General features: G+C 31.9%; 1 protein-coding gene across 1 annotated transcript in view; it reads left to right on the forward strand.

Annotated features, from left to right (window-relative positions):
- The window catches only part of LOC127737443 (probable glutamate receptor), a 66416-nt gene extending 54693 nt beyond the window's left edge, over positions 1 to 11723 (forward strand). Inside the window, exons 6-13 of the mRNA XM_052248147.1 lie at positions 341 to 436; positions 1650 to 1826; positions 3510 to 3601; positions 4796 to 4883; positions 5722 to 6049; positions 6647 to 6864; positions 7978 to 8243; positions 11390 to 11723. Coding sequence (XP_052104107.1) covers positions 341 to 436; positions 1650 to 1826; positions 3510 to 3601; positions 4796 to 4883; positions 5722 to 6049; positions 6647 to 6864; positions 7978 to 8243; positions 11390 to 11666 — 1542 coding nt within the window. The 3' untranslated portion in view covers positions 11667 to 11723. The remainder of the gene's footprint in view (positions 1 to 340; positions 437 to 1649; positions 1827 to 3509; positions 3602 to 4795; positions 4884 to 5721; positions 6050 to 6646; positions 6865 to 7977; positions 8244 to 11389) is intronic.
- The last annotated feature ends 941 nt before the right edge of the window (positions 11724 to 12664 follow it).

Genomic DNA, 12664 nt, shown 5'->3' on the forward strand with positions numbered 1-12664 from the left:
TGGCACCCGTCGTGTTACTTATGTTATTACAAATCCGATAAATAGTCTAATTCGGTAAGTCACATTCGTGAAAAGGGAGGGTATTGTAGTTACGACATAAGGAACATATCCGATATCATCTGTGAAACGGTTATTCCATAACGGTCAACCAACTCGTGATGGCGTCCGTAAAATTTACGAAGGGATAAGATATACACAAACCTAATTATAGTTGATTTTTATATTGCAAATTTTCTTTTGGAACAATGAAAGGTACCCACCTTACGAAATATATATTTTGCGCATAGGAAAAAATATAATTCCCTTTTACAAGGTTTTTTTTATAGGTTTTTTTTTCCAGATCATATCGTCGGAAGATCTTATAGTAAACCAATACTATTATAAAGAAGACTTGGAAAATGCGATAAAGACTACAGCAATATCATTAATTGTAAAGGTAATAATTTTATTGTCATCTTCGATGTCAGAAGTCGATATCAAGGGCATAAGCTTCTGAAGAACCAGATGAAACTTATTAGTATGCACTCAAAGAAGTTAACCTTTATAATTGTAAATGAATAGTATTTTCTTCTATTGCGAAGAAACAGTTAATCATGTATTCCTATTACCAGGTCTAGAGAAGGTCGCATTACTGATGAGACGTTGATCTGTTTCTGAAGTATATTTTATTTCAACTGTCTGGTATAGGTTCAATACAAAAAAAAAAAATTAAAATTCCGAACTCTTTACAAAAAAAAAAATGATTTCATATATTTAAGGTTTTAAATGTTTTTAGAACTATAAGTATAATCTTTAGGTAAAAGTTTGTTTTAAGGACTTAAAATTAAACAAATTATGTAAATTTGAAATACTCAAATTGAAATGAGCGACATTAATCTAATAAAATTTAAACAAATTTTATAACATTGAGACAAAACTTTGTAAGGGCAGACCAAAAGGTCTATAATTCTACATGTTCATCACGTCACTTCATATATTGATTTTATTCTTATTATTAGACGAATTGCCGAGAATTATCAAAATGTTAATTGATTATAAACACTTATTTCATGTATAAAATATAGCAATCGTCAGAAAAAAAACCACCATGACATTATTATGGAAATTCATCAGACACAGATAAAGACATATCGATTTAAACAAAAACATAAACATGCAAGAACTTTTTATTTAATTAACAAAGGTTTAATTACGTGACAATTTCCGTATTTGTTAACCTATTTGTGTCGTCGTTAGTCGGCTTTGGACATACACATAGGCTTTTACGTAAATCAAAATAAGATGAATTGGCAAAGTATCAAAGTTGCAGAAAAAAATAAAAGGCAACGAAATAGCAGTTTATATGTATGATATTACTTTAACTAGCAATTGACGCACACCTGGTGCTTCGACACGATATACGTCCAAAAATCGAAAAAAAAACTTTATAAAATCAAAACATTTTTCTTGACAAAAACAATGTGTAGTTGTTTATATATATATACATTTCTGAAGTAAATATGAGTATGTGTAATTCCATATTGTTTACTATGATATTCTGACATTTACATATCTTACATTTACTGATCTTGAATAATGCAAAAATGTATATTATGACAAATTAATACTTGATCTTTGTTTTTTAATTGTTTTTACTTATTTATTTACAGACCTATGCAGGAATTCAATCATTCAAAGTACAAACTTTAATTTTCACAAAGAAAGGTCGTCAGTTGGTTGATGTTCCGTTTAAAATAAATCTCAGTCAAATATTACTTCAGGGAGAACTGTTTCCGAACACAAAGTACGGATTTAATCAAAAGCAATTGTTAGTGACAACGCTGGAGGTAAGAATAAGAAATAAGTATGATCTAGGGAACGAATACGATGAAAATAAGAGGCGACAATAGTTTATCGATATTCTAAAAAAAATCAAAATAACATTTTATAAATGTTATGCTTCCGAAGGGCTTTTCTTAACTTACTTTATCAGGAACGCTCAAAGCCAATTATCTAAAAGCTAAGGATGTACAAGTACTGAAACACGGAAAGAGCTATATGAACAAAAGGGACCGAAACAGAACAGCCAAATCAATCTTAGGTCAATTTTGAACTCATTCGGAATATACTCATCAAGAGAAATGACGGAAACGAATGAACTCTTAACGGAGTGAACCAGTGCTAGCGTTTCCTGCTCTATATGCTTAACCAGCCTTTCCAACCGAGAATAATCGAAAGAATAAGGAATAGAATAGAAAACAGTATATAAACTTTAAAGCATCAGTAACATTTTGAGGCTAGTACATGTAACAGGTATATAGATTATAGTACCTACCAAACTCAAAATCGGATATTTTAAGAAAAAACTTATACCTGTCTGTTTGTTAATCAAACATTTCAAAAGTAAGACAAATGTATTAGAATTTAATGAATTTGGATAGATACCACATGTGGAGAAGAATCTGCTTACATTAACGGAGCACATTAGATCATCCCGGTTTTTTGAATGGGTTTAGTTTTTTATGTAGTATTTGTAGACTATGTCAGTATCTTTTCGACGTATGAGTTTTGACGCTAATGTTAGCACTTACAGGTCACCGTTTGGCTTTCAAAAACGTACAAAACCCATATCCTATGATAGCTATTAAAAGACAAAATGTAAACATAATTAAACGAGGAAAACAATGGTCTGATTTATGTTAAAGCAACACAAGGAAAACAGATATGACAGACATCAACCAACAACAACCATTGAAATACATGCTCCTGAATGTGTTTATTGCAGCGAACATATTTTTATTTATAGTTTTACATTTTATGTGTTCTAGAACAATGCACAAATACATGTTATATATAAACTATACAATACTAATTTCTATCAGTATATTGATTATTTGTTCACTGGGTACTGGGTTATTGTTCCATTAAAGTATACATCTCCATTTTCATAATAATATTATCTACAAATTTGGAAATGAACTTGATATTTAGTTAAAATGATTTTTGTTTTATTTTGTTGTAACACCACTATCCCAGATTAATGAAAGGATTGAGCGCTCGGACACATATTAACCCCGGCATATTATTTATCCGCCTTTTCAAAGCAAGGCGCCTGTAATCAGGGATTGCCGTTGGTTGATATCTATATAAGTGTTTTCCGTACATTGGGGTAGTATAAATCAGGCATATATTGCTTTTTAAAATTGTTTCACATTTTGTTATTCTAGGGCCATTTAAAGTTATGTTTTATGCTCATTGCCCAGTCAAATGGTGATCTGTTATTTTCACATCTTCATCTTTTAAATTTTTATGGATAGTTTTGTAATCGTCACAATCAGCACACATCTCCTTCTTATTAAATTGTGATTTTAATGAATTCTAATATGAATATTTCCAGAATACGAAAAGCCCCGACGTCCGTCTAAATAAATTGGACAGTAAAATATTGGTGAAAATATAATTTCTTATCAATCTAAATTGCATTTCCTATTTGTTGTGTTTATAACGTCTTCCATGGAGTTATATTTCAGTGGCAACCATTCAATGAAAAGAAATCGGAAGGAAATTATACTGGATTCACTATGTCTGTTTTACAGAGATTAGCACACCAGTTAAATTTCACGTATGTAATTTGAAAAAAATAAGTATAGGTGGTAAAATCCTTGACTGGATGTCTCTATCCTTTCTATGCAGATAATACATTCTTGAACCTTAGTTTTTACAACTAAAGATTAAGTAACATAAACCTTTTAAAACCCCATATGCTCTAGAAAAGTAAACAGACCCGTCTCTCCGTAATAGCTTGTTGCATGCATTGTGTGATAATACGAACTCTAACAGATCTTTTGAATTTAGTAGTTTCTACATAGTTGCATGGACGGTTATGTTTTATATTAACTATTTTCAAGCCAAAGACGAACTACCGAAAAATATTGTGCCGTTCGAATTTGTTGTTGACATGTCCTTTATTATTACAAAAAATATGATTAAGGATTGTAAAATATTTGAATTTGCTGAAAATCAATCAATTTAAATGGAATATAACAGCTTACTAGGTATTCCTGACATTTTCTTTTGTAAAATCGTCCTGAATATGCATGTCATATTTGCCACTGGACGTTAAGCAATCAATCAACATTTAAAATCTATCACATCAATTCTGCTCCAAATTAAAGCAACGCATCAAATAACCATGGACATTACTTTTAAATTGTACAAGGTAAACCATTTTTGATTGAGAATTTTTTAAATGTATTTTTCCTGTTAAAACATAAAAACAAACTGTTCACTCAAAGTAATATCTACGATTAACCGGACATGCTTCAAATAAAAATATTGTTAGCTCACTTGCTTTGTTGAGGTTTGAATTTATTTTAGGTTGTTTATAATTAACATACTAAGATTTTCATAGAATTGAATATACAATAGAGAACACGGTACAATTATTTACTCTCTTTAAGACAACAGCAACGCTAATCATTGGTTAAAACACTAGGAGGGAGGATTTTTAAACGGACGGCATCGTGCACAAAAATTTTTTCCAATAACCGGTAAACGGGGAAATTGAAAAAAAAATGTTTTACAACAATTTATAATTGTTTGAATTTAAGGCATTTTATAATTAGGTTGATACTCAACTGATGCGTCGTGACAATGAGAAAAAAAGAAGAAATATTCAGTGGTACAGTTCATATACAATCTCATGGTGCCACATTTCAACATTAACCGGTTTATAACACTTTAAACTTGTATTAATTTGGCATGAGTATACTGATGCAAGCATTATATAAATCAGGCGGCATATTTTTACAAACAGGTTTAGGATAATTGAACCGGAAGATGGACAATGGGGAATAAAGAAAAATGGTTCCTGGACAGGAATGATCGGCCTTCTTGAAGACAGAGTGAGATATCATAATCTAACAAAAACATACTACTACATACATTGACTGAAAATATTATCATTTGATTAGTGTTTCCCTTTCGTCATTGTCTTGCACATATATGCACACTAACGTAACCTATAACGCCTCTGTCAATGAAACAGTATAAAGTCAGACGCGTGTTTTCCCTCCTTTTTAGTATAATTGAAAAAAGTTCGAAAGAATAGTACAGGTAAAAGGAAGAGTTCAACGCGCACAAAATAAAGCCAAACATGCAACAACTCACCCTGCGATTAGCCTTTGAGAACACAATACAACAATAAAAATTTTGACGGTAAACATTTCAAATAAAATATGTTACTCCACTCGGAAAATATGAAATATATATATATATATATCTTAAAATATACATGTCAGTTGATTGATTGATTGATTGATTGATTGATATTGTTTTCTTAACGTCTTAAGTCTACAGGAAGTAGGGAAAGAAGTTCCTCTGTGCTGAGTTATTGGTGGATATTTTGTATAGTTTCCATGGCTATATATAGCGGAAAATAAAGGTATACGTAATACAATTTTGCCTTGCAACGGCACATGTACGGACCCTTTAGCTAGCACGAGGACTTGACGTCCCCAATTCCGACCGGACGTAGCTGCGTATTTATACATATTTAACGGCCAAGCAGGCATTCCACTTTAGCTCTTTTACTCTACATCCCAGTAAAAACTAAGGATTTGCAATCTTAGTGAGATACATGTATTAGATAAATTTATTTTAAAAAAAATGACAACTCTGTATATAAAGAATAAAAATACATGATATATTTCTTTTCTTAAATATGTAAAATATGATTTTCAGAAAGTCGACATTGTTGCCGCTCCTTTAACAGTTACTTTTGATAGGTCACAAGCCGTTGATTTCTTGTATCCAATTTTCTTTGACACTAACAGGATCGTGATAGGGCGACCTATAGACGACGATGATAATAAGTGGAGGACTTTGATAGATATTTTTAGTGGAACTGTGCTGGCTTACATTGCTGCTAGTATAATATTTGTCACCATATTTTTATGCTTTGTGGAGAAGGTTAATCCTTATTATTTCTTTGAGAAAAATAAAGAGAAGAGTCGACTGAGTAAATTGTCTGATTGTGTTTGGTACAACTATGGAGCACTGTTAACTCAAGGTAGTGTGACAATTATATATGGAAAACGCCAAAATAGGTTATACATTGAGATAAATGACAAATGTTTCTGTGTCAATTCACCATGGTTTTAATAGAGAATAAGAAAATGGTGAAGATATAAAAAATATGGTAAACACCAAGTGAATAATTATTTTGCGTTGATACACGGTAAGCGACATAGACACACCGGAGCCTTCAGTTATTTTTGTTGATACAAAAATTGGTAAAGATTCATATTAAAACATGGTTCTCTCATAATTCACAGTTTAAATGCATAGATATTGAGACAAAATGCACTTAGACTATCTTTATATTTTTTCAAATCCTATACCTAAATAAACAGGACACACTCATTAACAGACATTTATCATTCTTAACATGTACACGTGTGTAACTGATGTATGTGCCCACGACACGTATGTCTTGATGAACCATCATCTGATGAGCATGATACCAAACGCCGCATAGGAAGCAAAATTTATAAAGCAAATCGGTTGGAAGGGTATTGATTTTTTGCCTGATTTCAAATATTTTCTCTTTTACTTGCTTATAATCAATTCCCCAAATTTATGTTCAGTTATTTAATACTCAATTTAGGAGGAACTAATACACCAGATTCGCAAACAGGACGAACTGTGCTGAGTTATTGGTGGATATTTTGTATAGTTTCCATGGCTATATATAGCGGTAACTTGGTGGCGTTTCTTACAGTTGCCAAAGATGAACTACCGTTTACTACAATGGCGGAAATGGTTAAACAGGACAAGTATAAGTGGGGACTTTATGGTAATGGCGCTATGCACAGCTATTTATCTGTAAGTAACCTATTAGATTAATCTTAAAAAAAATACACCTGTATATGAAGACAAAAGTAAAATAACAAAAATACCGAACTCCCAAGGAAAATTCATATCGGAAAGTCTCTTATCAAGTGGCAAAATCAAAAGCTCCAACATATCAAACGAATGGAAAACAACTGTCATATTCCTGACTTGGTACAGGCATTTCCTTATGTAGAAAAAGGAACACAGTGTATGCATCGAAATTTTAATCGGCATATATATATTCTTTATTAAACCTGAATATGACCGACAGACTCCAACTGATAAGTACGAGCTCGAGTGATCTCATTTTCTTTTTTATTTAGAACTGTTCACAGGAATAGTACCATTTACAAATTACTGACTGTATTTTCAACTTTCAATTTTTGTTTACGAAGGTTAAAAAACAATTTTTATGACTTCATCACTTCTTCCCCCTTCTTTACCATCAATATGTGATGCACTTTCAAAGTCAAATTTATTGTCCGTTCCCGCAGAATACATCATGATAATGTAACTTACAAAGACAGTAAGGGTCCACAGTTATGTCCTACCTAGGATATGTATAAAAGGAAATGCGTGTTTAGCGTCAACGATACAACACTCAAAAGAAAAATATACCCAAAAGACATCTAGAGGGCAAAACAAAGTCTTCCACGATAGACATGTGTTATTACAATGTGACAAGCTCTTAATAGTGCTAAGTCTAGGAAAGTTGTAAATAGATCAAAGAGGAAGGAACAATCAAAGATCTACATCTGGAATGAACATCAAATTCTCCGAATGAGAAAGAAAAACACTTTAGGATATGATACTTTGGGCAGGAACATGGATATGTTGCGGATATAAGTCAATTGGAACAATTTGTTTATGACTGCCCGCAGTTTATAAAAAGTACCTGTTAGTCTGGATAAAAATGGAAAAAAGAAAGTATGGAACAAACACATTTTAAAAATGAGAGTTAGAAAAATTGTAATTATGTTTATGAAGATTTTTGAAGGGAAATTATCGGATGATAGCAATATATCTTGATATATTATATATTAACTTATGTAGGACACTGAACATAAAGTCGATTTGAAATCATCTTTTGTTTTAATTGTTTAGGAATCAACCTTGCCGATTCATAAGGAGGTCTGGAATGGAATCGTAGATTTTAATCACAGTGACCCAAGTGTTCTTATGTCAAGTGAAGATAAACAATTTGATAAAGTTATCAATGGGAACTACGCATACTTTGCTGTAAATTTGGTTGCACAATATTATAAAGTTAGAGGATTTGACATTATCATACTACCAGAAATTATTGCTACAATTCCTAATGCTTTTGCACTTCAAAAGAATTCTCCTTATGAAGAAATGTTTTCAAGCGAGTAAGTATATAAATAAAATTCATAGATACCAGGATTGAAATTTTCTATGCCAGACGCGCGTTTTGTCTAAAAAAGACTCATCAGTGACGCTCGAATCCAAAAGTTAAAAAGGCCACATAAAGTAAGAAGTTAGAGCATCGAGGACTCACAATTCCGAAAGTTTTTGCCAAAAAAAGCTAAGGTTATATATTGCTTTGGTAGAAAATTCTTAGTAATTCTGCCTTTAACAGCAACACACAAACAAACAAACTCAAACGTATAACATGTTTACTTATATTGTTGAAAAAATCGTTATAACTTGAGATGAAGAACGGCAATGAAAACTTTTTACCATATCCCCCTTTTTCCATTTTTTATCTATATACTACGTAGTTGTTTAGTGCTTGCTTAATTTGTATATTTAAGTGCACTTTCTTTGGATTCTCGATTCTGCGATAAGAAAACAGTATTTTATAAATACCGCCTTGTTTATAAAATTCATGACTGAAATCGAAGGATAAATAAATGTATATGAACAAAAACAAATAACAAAGAATTTTGGGTGACTATTCTGTCTACTATTCAAAAGTGTGAATCGTAGATACAAATTCCTTGTTTAAGGTCACATAAAAACTTTTGTTTGTGAAGCACTATACTGGTTCCAACCGCAAAGACGTCATCATTATACTGGACTTTCTGATCGACAAGATATCTCTTGGGTTTGGTGGATATATATAATAATTTGTCAAAATGTAGTTTATATCATGCTTTTTTCCAAAATATAATAAAAAGTATGGGTCACCGGACTTTTTTTCCTGCTACAGCTTTTGCAAAATTGTCAGATTTTGTATAGATTATGCATGAAAAATCCAATTTTTTGTGGTAAAAAGAAAACTACACCATAGAATTTTAAGATAAAATGTGAGAACAAAGCTCTTATAACATGCTTTCAAATAAGAGAAAAAAAAAGTAGGGTCACCGGACTTGTTTTCTTGCTACATATTAAAATAGGTAAATTCACAACACTTTCTATTATAAAAATTACTTACAAAGTTATCTCCCGTACTATCTGAGTTATCTACCCCTATGTGGCAAAGTTGAAAAAAAATGAATCAAATAAAAATATTGTGTTTTTTAGAAAATACAGCCGTAAATATGATAAAACCCATAATTTTCTATATTAACATGAAACGTCTTACACATGAATTACATACTACTCTCAAAATTTGCACATTTCATTAAAGATCTAGACCAATTGTTATCTGCTACTTCAAAATCCAAGATGGAGGAAGACACCCAAGCCACCTTAATATATAAACATATCTTGCAAAGTCTTTTACCTCACTTTCAGATAGATTGATGATGTCCTATCACTCAATAGATATAAGAAGATGTAGTATGAGTGCCAATGAGACAACTCTCCATCCAAGTCAAAATGTATAACAGTAAACCATTATAGGTCAAAGTACGGTCTTCAACACGGAGCCTTGGCTCACACCGAACAGCAAGCTATAAAGGGCCCCAAAAATTACTAGTGTAAAACCATTCAAACGGGAAAACCAACGGTCTAATCTATATAAAAAACGAGAAACGAGAAACACTTATGAACCACATCAACAAACGACAACTACTGAACATCAGATTTCTGACTTAGGACAGGTGCAAACAATTGCAGCGGGTATAAACGTTTTAATGGTACCAAACATTCACCCTTATCTGAAACAATAGCGTAACATCACACCATAGAAAGACATAATATAAAATATCAATTGAAATGGCTTCACTCAATCAAAAGACATATTAACACCAGTGAACATACACTGAACAAATAAATTTGATCTATGATACAATGTAAATACAAAATAAATAAACTAAGGAAAGAATAATTAAAGTAACATGTTATACCGCTGTGAAATGTTAAACAATTTAAGAAAAACAATATGCTTGAACAAAAATATCAGCCATTTGCAATTACTTTAAACACAGGTACAATTTTTTTGTTAGGTATACGTGTACAGTTCAAATAGAGAAAGGAAATATTTTTACAAAATAAATAATTTTAATGTTCATAGTACGAAGAAGTGAAAATTTATAGTAATACCAAACACCATACAAGCTATAACCCACTTTCACTGAATCTTTGCATCACATATATCTCAGTAAACTTGAGATAAGTGATATTACCGAAACTAGAATGTCTGATTCATATCTTTTATTCAATAATTACACAGATAGACGACTTCAAACTAGAATCTATGACAAACCTTTCCAATTGTCAATTTCCCATTTCAAAGCATTGACATACCCTATGCTCCACCGTATAATGTTCATATATCTCATTTAATATGTCAAGTTCGTGCGTGTTCGCACTATAAGACATCCCAGGGGTATGCTACACGTAACACCAAAACTGCTTCAGCAGAATAAGGAAGAAGAACGACAGAAATCGACACTACACAAGTTTTACGGTCACCATCACGAATTGGTTGGCCTATATCATGTGTCTCTGTTCATCTTACTAGCGACATGTTATCACGGTCTTAGATCCAGAATACTAATATTATTTTACTAACTGTGTCCTATTCTCGATTATGGCATTCCGACGGATTGTGAATTCGCGGGTGCTGCATGCATAGCAAGAGACACTGACCTTGTCGGCGCATCCGGTCTCGTTACCTTTTGGAGTCGATGAGATTCCCTAATTTTTGTTGGGTTATCTTGATTTATGTACTCTTGATCAATTGACGAGATTTGAACATTGGTAAACTACTGTAGCCTAAGTTAACCTCAAATACAAATAGCAAAAAACATTAATAAAGTATATCATTTGCTTCTATCTGATTACCGTTTTGTGGTTGATTCAAGCATTAAAGAGTTGCTGTGATCTTCAAAATATTAGGTCTGTCATACTCTGAAGATTGAAAAAAAAGGTTACAGTTTTCCCAATCACTTCATCGATCGACAAATGGTGAGATTAATTTTCGTATACATTATTAGGTAAAGTAAGAATTCCCCAAAATCAACTTTGTAAACTTATTAAATAAAAAAACTACTTATTTCCTACACACTATTACTAATATATATATTTTCCATCAGTGAAAAAAAGATTCTGCTTTGAATACTTTATCTAAGAAACTTTGTAAATTGCTAATTTATTTATTTTGTAGGATAATGCGAATGCACGAGAATGGTCTGATAGACACTTGGCTGAAAGCTGGTTATCCACCGAATATAAAAACGAGTATCAAATTCCAAGCCAAAGTAATTGAATTTCAAGACTTACAAAGTGCCTTTTATTTGATAGGTATTGGTGTCACTTCTGGGGTTATTTCTTATATTTTAGAAAGGATACTCCATAGAATTCCGAAATGTAAAATTAGAAAAAGTAAAGGAGGTGTAAGATTGCACCGCATGCAGTCTTTTGATTTATCAGCAATTAAATAGTATGATTGACAAATGACAATTTTCAGCATTATTGATATAATAAAAATTAACATAATATGTAATTAATTAATTTCCGTTTCAATGCCATGTATACTCTAAATCCTCTTTATATCCTACTCAAGTATAAGCCGGTTTTGGACTTTTCAATTATAAACTAAATTTTCATGTGAACTCGTGCTGACCCCGCAAGATCATTGACCAATAAGAAAGATGTAATCCAATCATGCACTGGTCATTATTATCTAATCATGTTATCTAATTTCAACAATTTGTCGTTTAATTAAGTATGGTAAATCTGACCCCTTGACCAGTACAGAGACATCATAAATTTACAGTATAAATAGCTCACTCTTTGTTTAAGTCTGAGTAATAAACAATTAATACAGAATTATCTTCTCTGCTGTCTTAAATGATTTTATTCAGCTTAATTTTCAATTGGGAAATAAAATTGGTTATTAATGTACAAATAAGAGAAGCGCTATGATTGCGAAAGAGACATATATCCATCAGAGACCAAATGACGCAGATGTAAGCATTTATAGGTCGCAGTGCGGCATTCAAATATGTACAAAATACATATTGTATAGTAAGATATTAGAGGCACGATATGACAATTCAAACTAGAACAGTAACAGCCTGATTTATGTACAAAACAATTAACGAATAACAAATATGATAGAGAGCAAGCAAATGTCAACCATTGAATAACAGGCTAATAACTTGGGACAGTCACATATAAAATGTGGCAAGGTTATACATGTTTGCAAGCCTTCAAACCTGCTTCTACCCTAGGAACGTGGTGTAACAGCACATCATAAGAATAGATTATAAAGATCAGTGGAAAAGGCTAACCCTCAGCAGGTCGACAAAAACAAATAAAACAACTTACAAAAAGGGTATGTCAAAGTACCGATCTAAGAGTACTCACAGTAAATAAAAGCTAGTTCAAATTGCAACGAATCAATCTATCATGTTTTCCAGACTAAAATCAATCACAA

The sequence above is a fragment of the Mytilus californianus genome, unplaced genomic scaffold (genome assembly GCF_021869535.1).
Source record: "Mytilus californianus isolate M0D057914Y unplaced genomic scaffold, xbMytCali1.0.p SCAF_4, whole genome shotgun sequence".
Taxonomy (NCBI): domain Eukaryota; kingdom Metazoa; phylum Mollusca; class Bivalvia; order Mytilida; family Mytilidae; genus Mytilus; species Mytilus californianus.